This window comes from Danio rerio, chromosome 21, assembly GCF_049306965.1.
Source record: "Danio rerio strain Tuebingen ecotype United States chromosome 21, GRCz12tu, whole genome shotgun sequence".
Taxonomy (NCBI): domain Eukaryota; kingdom Metazoa; phylum Chordata; class Actinopteri; order Cypriniformes; family Danionidae; genus Danio; species Danio rerio.
Genome location: NC_133196.1, coordinates 11,418,652 through 11,431,642, shown reverse-complemented (window position 1 = coordinate 11,431,642; position 12,991 = coordinate 11,418,652). Strand labels below are relative to the sequence as shown.

The following is a 12,991-nucleotide window of genomic DNA, read 5'->3' as shown; positions in this document are numbered from 1 at the left end:
AATTAAATAAATAAAAAAATTACAAAATAGGCCTACTACAAAATATTATAAGATTAAAATTTGGAAAAGTTATGCGATAGTAATTTCGGTAAATTTTATAATGGATAAACAGCTCTCGTTAATATTTCAGCATGCTTTAAATTCGTGATTGAGATGAAACTGTGTCATATACAGTATACAGTTGAGAATTATTAGCCCCCTTTGAATTTTTATAATTTTTTAAAAATATTTCCCAAATGATGTTTAACAAATCAAAGAAAATGTTCACAGTATGTCTGATAATATATTTTCTTCTGGAGAAAGTCTTATTTGTTTTATCTTGCCTAGAATAAAAGCAGTTTTTAATTTTTTAAATACCAATTTAAGGTCTTAATTATTACCCCTTTAGCTATATATATATTTTTTGATAGTCTAAAGAACCAACCATTGTTATATAATAACTTGCCTAACTACCCTAACCAGCCTAGTTACCCAAATTAACCTAGTAAAGCCTTTAAATGTCACTTTACGCTGTATAGAAGTGTCTTTAAGAATATCTAGTCGGTAACACTTTACAATAAGGTTCATAAGTTAATGCATTTACTAACATGAACTAATCATGAACAATACATGTACAGCATTTAATAATCATAACTGAACATTTACAAATGCATTAGTAACATTCAAGTCCATGTTTGTTAACATTAGTTAATGCACCATGAGTTAACATGAACTTACCATGAACTACTGTATTTTCCTTAACTAACGTTAACTAACATGAACAAATACAGTAGTAAATGTATTGTTCATTGTGTGTTCATGTTAGTAAATGCATTAATTAACATTAACTAATGAACCTTATTGTAAAGTGTGACCATCTAGTCTAATATTATTTACTGTCATCATGGCTAAGATAAAATAAATCAGTTATAAGAAATGAATTATTAAAATTATTATGATTAAATATGTGTTGAAAAAATCTTCTCTCTGTTTAACAGAAATTGGGGAAAAAATAAATAAGCTATCTAATAATTCAGGGGGGCTAATAATTCTGGCTTCAACTGTATATTACTCACTATTTACTTACACTCAAGAGGTTCCAAAACCATGAGTTTATTTATTTTTTTGTTAATTAAAACAAAAAATTGACGCGTTGACGTCCATAAAAGAAAAAAAAATACAATAGGAGTGTGTGTGTGTTTTTTTGTGAAGACAGCCAAAGTGCTTGTTGCTGGATTCTTGTTGTTTCGCATGTGTTAGCATAAAGAAACATGATTATCTAGCAGTTTATAATCTGTATGGTTTTCAGAGCACATCACATGAGGCGTTCTCTCATTCTGTATTCAATCAATTTAACCTGGCGGCAATGGCGAAGATCTGCAGGAGTCTGGCAGCGGCCAGTTTGACGGCTCCACCGAGCTGCATGTGTCCGGACATGGAGGCTGCGAGCCAGCGCTGGTTCACCAGCACACAGGTGTTATCAGTCAGCGTGGACAAGATCTCCAGGACGCCACATTTAATAATCACCACCAGATCCACCGGCTGATAGTGGAAATTCAGAGCAAAGACTGTGGCCAACAGCAGATGCTGATAAGAACCTAAAAAGACACAGACATATGGGAAATCACTATTTAATTAAAACAGGGTTTCTGCAGTTTTCACCAAGTCAAATGTAAGACTTTTTAAGACCAGTATGATTGAAATTTCAGACTTATACAGGACACTAATATATTGTTTCTAATGCCCAAGTTGGTCCAGATTTTTACTTGCACCATCAAAAAATAAATAATGAAATAAATAAAATTAAACCACAGTTATTTCTTAGATACATATTTTAGATATTGTGTCAACCAAGCAAAACCTTTTTAACAGCAAAAACAGTTTTAACACCCTATATGGTCTTTAAATAAATGGAAAACCTTTAAACAAATGATATTGCAATGAGAAATTAAACCATAATACAAGCTAATAAATTAATTGTGCATTATTTATTATTATTATTATTATTGCTGCAGCTTGATTAATAAAAAATTTAAACACATCAGTTTAAACTATATGAAATAAAATACCAAACAGTGAATATTGTATTTTATTTTCAAAATATTACTGTCTCACCATATTTCTAATTATTTAAGAATTATTTATTAAAGCTTTTGTAAACATACAAGCCTCATTTCAAAAACATTTACAAAGTAAAATGTATTTAAACTTTGACCAGTAGCATATTTACAGCAGTTTGTAAAATAGGTACTGTAAAGTTTTTTTTTTAATTAATATTATTAAGATATATTCATATTATTATTATTATTATTATTATTATTATTATTATTATAAATATTATTATTATTATTATTATCATTATTAATAATAATAATACTTATTATTATTATTATTTATTTAATAAAATGCATATTATTAAAAGAAAAACAAATATTAAATGCATAAATTAAAGTAAAATCCATTATTTAATTAGTAAACAAGTTGAATTTATTTAGCACTTTAATTATTTACAAGCATTTTTATAATATGTATAATAGTAAGGTTAAAATGAAGTGGTTTAATAAATAAATAAATATTTGATATTATTTAAATATAAATAAATAAATAAATAAATAAATAAATAAATAAAGCCCAACTTTTAATTATTTTATCTTTATAAAATATTTCCCGAATGATATTTAACAGAGCAAGGAAATTTCCACAGTATGTCTAATTATATTTTTTCTTCTGGAAAAAAGTCTTATTTGTTTAATTTCAGCTTAAATAAAAGCAGCTTTTAATTAAAAAATATATATATTTTAAGGTCAAAATTATTAGCCCCTTAGCTATATATTTTTTTAGATAGTCTACAGAACAAAACATCATTATACAAAAACTTGCCTAACTACCCTAACCTGCCTAGTTAACCTAATTAACCTAGTTAAGCCTTTAAATGTCACTTTAAGCTGTATAGAAGTGTCTTGAAAAATATCTAGTCAAATATTATTTATATATATAGACTGAGAAGCATTACCCACCTGCCTGCTCTCTCTCTAGAGCCACCTTCTGCCTGAGCACACGCACCAGCTGCTGATAGAGCATATGAGCTGCACACTGTAGCTCTCTCTGAACACTGATAGGAGCCGACTGAGTCCCAGCCTGCACACAAACACATTACTTCAATATGAAAACCTGTATCACCCTAAACTATTACATTTATGTCGTTTGTGTTCAAGCAACCATCATCATTTGTATGTCTCACGGTGTAATGATGAATTTTGTTGTTAGGAGCTGCTAAACTGCCGGTAATTGGGGCTCCCAGGCCAAAGCAGCCTGAGAGGAACTGCAGCTGCACCGATTGCAGGAGGCCTGGAAAACGTGGAGGCGCTAGAGAGCTAACACTCTTTTCCTCCATTTCTGACAGGAACGAGGAAATCTGACACAAGGCCTCCAAGCGAACCTGAAAATAAGGTTTAATTCTTATGCACTTTAAATGGTTTTTAATTAATAAATAAATACAGATTTTCTGTTTTACAAAGTCAAATTTAAGACCCATTTAATTTAAAGGAACAATTTTGTAATAAGCTAATTTCACAAGATCCCTAGAGTTCAGTTTTACCTTTTTTTTTTTTATTTATTGAAGTGATCTCTGGGTCTGGCAAGAACCATTTTAGCTTAGCTTAGCTTAGCATTGATTATTGAATCTCATCAGACCATTACCATCTTTCTCAACAAAAAAAAGATGTTAAAGCTTGACTCTTATGTAGTTGCATCATCTTGTTATTTTTGATATGTCTAGGACCATATTCCTTCCCTAACAATTAAGTAATGATATTACGTAATATCATAGCACCTGCTGCAGCCATGGCAGAAAAGTCCTGTTATTATTACGCCAGAATGAGAGTATACTGTAGTTCCTAGCCATTTAAGCCTAGAAGATAGCAATGTTTCATTTTCCGCCAGTCTTAGTACAAAGTGTAACTACAGCAGAGTCAAGCATTAAATAGTAAAAAAAAAATAAAAAATGCTAATGGTCTAATCAGATTCAGTGACTTATGCTAAGCTAAGCTAAAAGTGCTCCAACCAGACACAGAGATCAGTTAAATGGATTAAAATATGGTACACTTCAACTTGTTGAACTCTAGGTGACTTTTAAAATGAGCCTATTTAAAAAAAAAAAATGACATTAAAAATGGAGTGCTGCTTTAAAGACTGAATTTTCAACTATGAGTTTTCCACCTGAGCTCTTTGGTGTTGCTGTGCCATGGCTACGGTAATGGCTTTAGGATCAGCGTGTGTGCCTCCATCCTTGTCCATCAGAGAGGAGGTTCGCAGGAGGCTCCCACAAAGAAAATGGAAGACCTGTGCCAAGATGGGTGTGCCACCTCCGCCTGGGTACAACACGGTGGTAGGACTGATGCACTGGCGCAGTCGTTCCCAAGCATCTTTCATGATGCCCAAAGAGCAAAGAGGAAGACCTAGAGCAGGAAACAAGACTCGTTAACATGAAGCACGAGCTAAATTGTAGTTTATGTGAAGAGTCAGATTATGTGTGTGTGTGGGATCCTGTCTGAGACAGGACTTTGAAAATCATATGTAAAAAGAGTTATAACACAGCTGATCAACAACTGGACTGTGTGTAAGGTCAGATATATGCACTGCTAAAATGTTTTTCGTACTTGGAGTTTTTGTCTCGTTTCTAGTTCAAATATCAGTAAGCATTTTCTATAGAAGTAAAAATTTGTTTTCAGAAACAATAAGTCAACATGAAGTGAGTTTTACATTAAAAGAAGGTACATAATCTGCCAGTGGAGTAGGCAAAATAAACTTATTTCAAACTTAAAACAACATTATTTTAAGAACCCCACTGGCAGATTACTTATCTTGTTTTAAGAAAAACTCACCTAATTTTGACTTATTATTTATAAAAATAAAACAATATTTTTACTTGTCTTGAAAGCGATTCTAGATCTAAGAAATTTGAGATATTTGGACTAGAAACAGGACTAAAACTCTAAAGCCTGGTTTATACTTCTGCGTCAAGTGACCGGCTTAACCCATGGCGCATACAACGCACGTAGCTGTGCATGTATACTTCTGCGCTCTGTCTCTGTTGGTCTGCATTAACACTTCCGAAACGCTAGTTGGCAGTGAGGTGTAAATGTTCCTCTGTGTCGAGTTTCTTCGCTGCTGTTTTGCTTTTCCTGAACACTTCCTGGATGTACAAGTGCCTCAAACTCGGTCATTTTGAGGCAAGAAATGTGCAACAACTTTAACTATGAGGTAAACACAGAACAAAACTTTCCATCCTGAGTTCCTTCACGGGACTCCACACTTGTAAACAATCGCTCGCAGCATTCGCGTGGCTCTCGGTCCCGCCCACACTCGTCAGCGCTACCAAGCCGACCAATCACAGAGCTTGCACCACGCGTCGTTGCGACGTGTAGTTACATTTTTTGAGAGGTGCACGTCAGCGACGCTGACGGCCGCGGCGAAGGGCTATGCGTCAGCGCCGTAGCATAAGCCGGCGTTTGACGCAGAAGTATAAATCAGCCTTAAGAAGAGCATTTGTTCCAGCATGAGATGTTAGTTATGTAAGAAATCATACTGACAAATGGAAAATCAATAGCGTAGAAGTTAAAAACAACCAGGAGATCAGACAGTTGAACTGTGACATAAATCCAATAGTTTAAGATAAGATATGGAAGGTGTAAAACATCACACATTATAAATCATACATGTGAGATCAGGGATGGGATCAGATCAGTTATGTTAGAGCGACTTAATTAATTAGAAAAGTGAGATAAGACGTCAAAATTCTGATGCCTAAAATCTGAACTGCGACAATACTAAAACAAAGATCAAATTAGTTAGGGATCAAATATGTAAGATCAGATTTGTGCGATTAGTTAAATGAAGTAATACAATAAAAAAAATGTAAACAATGTGATCAGACAGTTAATATGAGACATCTAGAATCTGAGCTGTAATCAGAATCAGAATCTTTATTGTCATTGTACAAAATACAATGAAATTTACGCTTGCCCTTCCCCTCAGTGCAGTCCTATTTATCTAAAACAACAACAATAATAAAAAGAGATAAAAAGATAAAATGGCAACAATAATTATCATTAAAGGAGTAACAAAACAATACTAAAAGTGCGTATGATGTGCGTAGAAAGTGTCAAGTGCATTTTCTAGCAGCTTTTTTAATTTAAAAGTAAAAAAATATGGGCCAGAAAGTCATACAATTTAATGTCCAAGCGTATAAAGTGGCAAGTGCATTTCCTAGCAACAAGTTAAAAAGTGAGCAAGATTAAAGAGTTTGGCCAGAAACACCCTCAATTTAATGGCCTTTCATTATTCAAATCAGGCTCATTCTGGAAACGTAGCCGTGCGGACGTTTCTGGAGATTGCAAAATACGTCCCGGAAGGTACGTATTTGTGCAGTTTTTGTTTTCACGAATATGTGAGAGACCGCTGTGTGCGCTTTTTCACGTTTTGAATGCCTCTCGCGAGCGCCCTTCGCAGCCGTGCTGTTCTCACGTAAAGCCGCCAGAGGCTGCTGTTGTGCCACCGTCTGTCCGACTGACTGACTGAACGATTGACTGGGCAGCTGGCCAATCGCCCGACCCACCCTCCTCCTACCCGAAACCCAAGCAACGATTTACAAAAGCCGTCCAAAAAAAAAAAAGCCCTCGTCTGATTTTGACTGCTGTGGCGAGGGGGCAGGGCAGAGAGCCGTGTGAACGGAATGAGACGCTGCGTAAGTGGATGCACCTGTAGCGCACATCGTTCCTCCTCTTAAAGTCCAGAGCTCCTTCCGTGGGATTCGATGCCGGTGCGTGCCACAGGTGTATCCACTTACGCGGCGGCCTCATTCCGTTCCCACGGCTTTTCGGCCCAGCCCCCTCGCCACAACTGCGTTTTCGGATTTCACCGCATTCTCGCCTCGTTATGAACTCGTTCGCTTTATTTTTTGGATTCTGTTTTTTGTCTTACCTGATTTCTAGAAACGCTCTTCCCCGGACTCATACCCGGTCTTCGTGGCTGGCTCCCCTCCGGGCCTCTGCTCTGCCGACGTAACACGACGAACTAACCAGACAAACAGGTTGCGACGGGAAAATCCTCCACACGAAGGTAAGCCGTCAGCCGGTAAGCGCGAAGAGAAGCGGCATTACACCGCCTCGTAGCGTCTCCAGAAACGTCTGCGGGGCTACATTTTCAGAATGAGCTTGGGTTGTCATTATTGCAACACCCCTTGGATATGTACTATTTTTTTTGTCTGTTTGTTTTGGCTTTTATGATCCTATATCGTCTCTCCGAAGATAGCATTTGAAACAGATGGTATGCTAGATGAGTCCTTCAGGATGCTGCGTGCTTTACTGTAGCTGCTGGCCTTAAACAACTCCTCTAAGGATGAAAGAGTGCAGCCGATGATTTTGTGTGCTGTGTTGAGCCCGACCACTGCAATATCATCTGCAAACTCCAGGATAGAATTACTTAAATGGAAGGGAGTGCAGTCATATGTATAAAGAGTGTACAGTAAGGGACTCAGCACACATCCCTGTTGGAAGCCTGTGCTAAGGCTGAGAGCTGGAGAGACATGGTGCCCTACCTTGCCCCTCTGTGAACGGTTACTAAGGAAATCTTAAATCCAGAGGCAAATGGAGAGAGGGAAGCCGAGATGGTTTAGTTTAGAGACCAGTCTTTTTGGAATTATTGTATTAAATGCAGAGCTAAAATCAATAAAGATAACTGACATAACTGTCTTTATGTTCTAGATGGGTCAGGGAAATGTGAAGGGCTATAGCTATGGCATCCTCTGTTGATCTATTTTCCCTGTATGCAAACTGGTGAGCATGAAATGTGGGAGGAAGTCTTTGGAGGGTGTGACTTCATACCAGCTTCTCAAAACACTTCATCAACCCTGTTGAGGCTACTGGCCGGTAGTTACTTAGACTACTGATGGTGGTCTTTTTTGAGACCGGGATGATGATTGAGGCCTTAACGCCCCATTCAATCTGGGCGTCAGCGTCAACGCTTCCCATTCATGTTGAATGGGTGCCGTCAGGAGTTGCCAAACTGCATTGTGGATCCGTCGGCGCCGCTCCAGATGCGTTGTTTGCTGCAGAAGTTGGGACTAGCTCAACTTTTCAAGTTAAAAAAACGGAAGCGTTAGCCAGTCAGATCCCTGTATGCAAATACACCAGCTAGACAGTGGCCTATTGCTAACTGAATTTCATTGGCTGACGCTGCTATGACGATCGCGTTAGCCCCAACTTCAAACACGCCTTCAGTCAAGTGTTGACGCTGAAGCCCCGTGTGAATGGGGCGTAAGACAAAGTGGGATCATGGCCTGACTAAGGGATAGATTAAATATTTTTGTAAAAACCCCTGTAACACAATTAGGTCCAGCTGCTTTTCTGGGGTTTACTGTTCTCAACACTCTCTTCACTTCCTCCTCCTTTATATATCCATATATATATAGATCCGACACAAAATGCATCACTCACCCATTTTATTCTTGAAAGACCCTGAGGAGCTTTTAGATTGATCTGGTATCTACAAAAGAAAGACAAAACAGACTATCAGATGAGAAAAATTCAACAACATCACCCAAACAGATCGATTCATCAATAACAACACAAATACCTCTCTCTCACTAAATCTTCTCTCAGAGGAGGACTGCAACTCCATCTTTGCACCTAAGGCTTCATAGTAGGCTGGAGATCTGTGGAGTGAGAAAGACTTATCACTTAGGGTGCAAACTCGATTAACTGAGTTTTATTATATTTTGGACTAATTTATTTTTTGGCCAATTTACCATAAGTTTATACAAAAGATCAAAAGAAGCTCAAAAGATCAAAATGCTTGTACGGTGGCTCTGAACTGTCAAAACACTCTCAAAGCAATTTCTCGGATGTGAAAAATGGGGGAAAAAAAAATTTTTTTAAATCGAACTCGGTTTAATTTTTTAATGACAGACAAAAGTTTCAGAGGAAGTGTTTGGGACCATTGATATTTTCTATTTTTACCAAGGATCTTCCTTTGGTTTTAAAGCATGCAAGGGCAGTTATGTATGCAGATGATACAACATTGCATTTACCAACAGCATCGATTGAAAAATCAGCTGATTTAGATGAGGAGTTACAATTAGTGGTAAAGGGGGAACAGAATAATAAGATAGATTTAAAGTTGACAAAAAACAAAAGTATTGTGTTTGGATCAAACTTTTAATTTAAATGTAAACCACAGTTAAATTAGTCTGTAATGAGTGTGCCTATTGAACAGGTAGAGGAAATTAGACTTCTTGAAGTTCTTCTTGATAGTAGGTTAAAGTGGTCTAAACAGATCAATAAAATGGTAATAGTTATGGGAAGAGGTTTAGTAATTATTAAGAGATGTGTTGAATTTTTACCATATAACTGTATTTCTCAAATTGTTCAGGCAATCGTTCTTTCTTATCTAAATTATTGTCCAGTGGTCGAGTGCATCAAGTAAAGACTTAGATAAATTACAGTTAGTTCAGAATAGAGCTGCACGACTAATTTTACACTGCAATAGAAGAGTTATTATTGTGAAAATGCATAGAACTTTAGGTTGGTTATTGGTGAAGGATAGGGTAATTGTTTCTCTGCTGTGTTTCATAAGAAATATTTCTGAGACAAGAGTTCCAAGTGTATTGTACAGTCAACTTTTATATAGTAATGTTAGTCATCATTTTAACACCAGGCATGCATTAAGAGGAATTTTTTTGCTTCCCATTTCAAAAACCACTGTAATGTATAGAGGTATGAAAACATGGAATGAATTGCCATCAGACATTACATGCTTTGTAACAAGTAAAATTAGGTTTAAAAAATTGTTTAAGAAATATTTAATGGAAAAATATTAAGTGGATTGTTGATCTGGATGTTATGTATGAATTTTGTATTTATATTTTTTATTGGTCTTGTTGTTATGAATTAAAGGTGCAGTGGGTGATTGTCTTCAAAAGCATTTTTTGTTTTGCTGGTTGAAAGTCTCTTCACAGTCTAATAGTAATGATTAAAGTAAATAAATTGCATTTTTACATTTTGTGTAAGGCATAAAATTAAAAAAATGTTCATCCAATTAAATAGAGTCGGACCGACATCTCTCATAATTCCAATAAGTAGCCCAATCTGTCTGTCAGCAAATGCAGATCTGAACAACTGCGCAGCCTTTTGTACGCAGCTCTGCAAAAACCTGCTGAATCAAAACTTTTTAAAAACCTAAATCAATATCAAAGGATGACAATGGCTGAAGGATTTCTTTTAGACAGGTAATGTTTTGTTTTAAAACTATTTTAGCTTCACGCAAAGTTGATGTAACGTTAGATGTTGTTGTTACAAATGGGTTATATCTTCACAGAAGTGCTGTTCAGCCACTAAAATCTTCTGATGAAAGATTGATAAGAATATTTTCAGTTTCGTAAGGGACCTTTTACAGCATCGATAAAGTAGATTTTAATTAGTTTAACAACAAAACACAAGTAAACACCGCTATTCCGCCTAGTCTCTCCCTATATTGTTTACCATGCAACTCTAAATATTTGCTCTTAAATAGTATGTCAGTTTGGCTTGCTCGCCGCCAGACAAGCACTAGTCGCTTTTAACACATGAGAGAGGGTTCTTTTACTGTGCTCGTATTTAAAGGGTCACGAAACACCAAAACACATTTTTTGAACTGTTGACAGTCGTACATGTGTCCCACACTGCTAAAAACACTATTAGGACACCTATATTTCACTAAAAAGTGTAAATTGGTTGTTTTTGCGTTATTACAAGCAAATTCGTACTTCCGGTTTGAAACTAATTTTTGAAGCTGCGTCACGGCCATGACATAATAGCGTGTATTCCAGCGTGCAGACTGGACGTCTGTGCCAGAGTGTGTCTTATTACGTCTTACAGTGTGATGCATTAATGCATGAGTAAGACTTGGTTCAAACCAATCAGCGCGCTCTATTGTGCAACTTCATTAATATTCATTACTGTCACCGTGTTTACACGACAGAGACGCCACGTTGTGTTGGGAAAACAAGCGTGAAGTGTTGCATTTATAGTTTGCTGCAGTTAAGTTTCGTTTTCATTTTCTCTCTGTGAGAGCTCATCTGGAGTCACGTGTGGATTAACAGTGTACGCGACGCTTGACAACAATAACTTACGTGTCTAAGGAGGATTATTGTTTACCTGAGAGCTGTTCTCATCTGCAAACGCTGAGATCCGGATTCGCTTGTAGTATTCTTTAGATGCAGGGGAAGGACTGTGATTCAGAGATTTATGTTAAGCTGTTAGCATTGTGGAAGATCACCTACAGCACCTTTAACGTAATTTTGTGTTATGCTTGATGGATCCCAGGAAGAATAGCCACTACCTTGGTAGTGGGTAATGGGGATCCTGATAAATAAAATAAAATAAAATAAAATAAAATAAAATAAAAAGTGTGCCAATAAAGTTCACACAACATAAGGTAAAATGTATTTTTTAAACGTACAAAAACTACAAATGGAAATTTCTGATTCAGTGTGCAATAACCTGAAGTGTGGGCATTATACGTGAAAACATTCAAAGGAATGAAAAGATGGCTGCTGAATGTGAGGAGAAATTAGATATAAATTGTCTTTGCTTTCAGTGAAAAGGGGTTCTTTCAGATTTGGTCCGATTGCATGGTTGGTACCTAAGTGTGATTGAATCACCTGCCCTCGCTGGATTTTGTTTACACGCAGGATTTGAGTTCTGAACCATTTTATGGTTGGTGCATCACCAACACTTTTCAGGTGGACTCAGATCCAGTTCACACTCAAGTTCAGAAAATGTACACATTACCCAAACAAATCAAACTGACATCAAATGAGCAAGGGTGGGCACCAAAAGTGCTAGCATGAAAGCCCCCTAAGATTCATGTCATGCAAATACTTCATAAGTGTACATAAACAAAACCTGGCCAAGCTGCTCTCGGTGGGCGTCTGTGAAGACATGCTCTCCTCCTGCCAGGCGGCTCGGACTCCCAGCAGCAAAAAGAGGCAGCGTGACACTAGCAAGTGACAGGCGGCGGGGAAGGGCAAGCCCTGATCGGAGGTGCTGTGGTGGTCCCAGGGCCGCTGTGAAGGCTCTCGGTCTGGTGTTCCAGGGCTCTCGGTGCTGCTGGGTAATGTGCTGGTGCCAGACGACTCGTACACAGTCTCGTTCTGCTGGAGCTGCATGGCTTCACGAGTGGCCAGAAAACACTGCAGCACTTCTGCGGAGAAGGAAGACATCATGAAACAGTTCACAATGGCACAACGCAACACTAGAGGTGGAGATTTAGAGCAAATAATTCCACATATTAATTTATAACTGTCATGCAAAAAAATGAGAGCTCCAAGTTTCACACATGCACACATTCATTATTAAAATTTGTAGAGTATTATTTGCTGTGGAACAGTATTAAGTGCCTCTATTATGCTGTTTAACGATTAATTGTGACAAATCGCATACAAAATAAAAGTTTGTATTTACATAATGTAGGTACATTATATTGTATATTATTATACTGTGTGTATATGTATAAAAGTAGTCTAGACATGTCAAGAACATGAAGCAAACTCTTCCAAGCTTCAACTACAACTGCAGTTTAAGGGAAAAATTAGATTGTTCACACGCTGTAATTATGTAATAATGTACACGCTGTAGTAATTGTTTTAAGGTCAAAGGCAGTTGTGTAAGCATTTCATTGGGTATGGTAGTGTGTATGACTGTATGTGACAAATAAATTGTTGAAGTTTCTGAAAATCCAGGTATAAACAATTATGCTTTTCATTTCCATTGAACTGCCTTTTACAGTTTAGCGTAGTTTATGCACAGCAACCAGAGAACACCACTCGTTACACCCTTTTCCGAAACACACATTTGTTTCCGAATATATATACATCTTGAATCTTGTTGATTGTCAATGCAAATATTTGCTGCAAAGAATTAACATATCCAATTTTATATTTCATGCAGTTTTTAATTAAACTAGCTAGTTTTTC

The 12,991-nt window shown here is 36.8% G+C and overlaps 1 protein-coding gene and 1 long non-coding RNA gene across 21 annotated transcripts in view; one reads left to right on the top strand and one right to left on the bottom strand.

Annotated features, from left to right (window-relative positions):
* The window catches only part of LOC567670 (probable E3 ubiquitin-protein ligase HERC1), a 167,731-nt gene that overhangs the window by 96,077 nt on the left and 58,663 nt on the right, over positions 1 to 12,991 (bottom strand). For 18 of the 20 annotated variants that reach the window (XM_073935797.1, XM_073935798.1, XM_073935784.1 and 15 more), the window contains exons 23-29: positions 11,922 to 12,219; positions 8,614 to 8,692; positions 8,475 to 8,523; positions 4,198 to 4,436; positions 3,221 to 3,418; positions 2,997 to 3,117; positions 1,337 to 1,577 (exon numbers count right to left, since the gene is read on the bottom strand). In XM_073935797.1, coding sequence (XP_073791898.1) covers positions 1,337 to 1,577; positions 2,997 to 3,117; positions 3,221 to 3,418; positions 4,198 to 4,436; positions 8,475 to 8,523; positions 8,614 to 8,692; positions 11,922 to 12,219 — 1,225 coding nt within the window. The remainder of the gene's footprint in view (positions 1 to 1,336; positions 1,578 to 2,996; positions 3,118 to 3,220; positions 3,419 to 4,197; positions 4,437 to 8,474; positions 8,524 to 8,613; positions 8,693 to 11,921; positions 12,220 to 12,991) is intronic. The other 2 variants (XM_073935785.1, XM_073935793.1) reach the window with 1 other exon arrangement.
* Positions 9,224 to 12,752, top strand: LOC141379986 (uncharacterized). The gene is made up of 2 exons (XR_012397167.1): positions 9,224 to 10,264; positions 11,221 to 12,752. It is a non-coding gene; the product is annotated as an uncharacterized lncRNA (long non-coding RNA).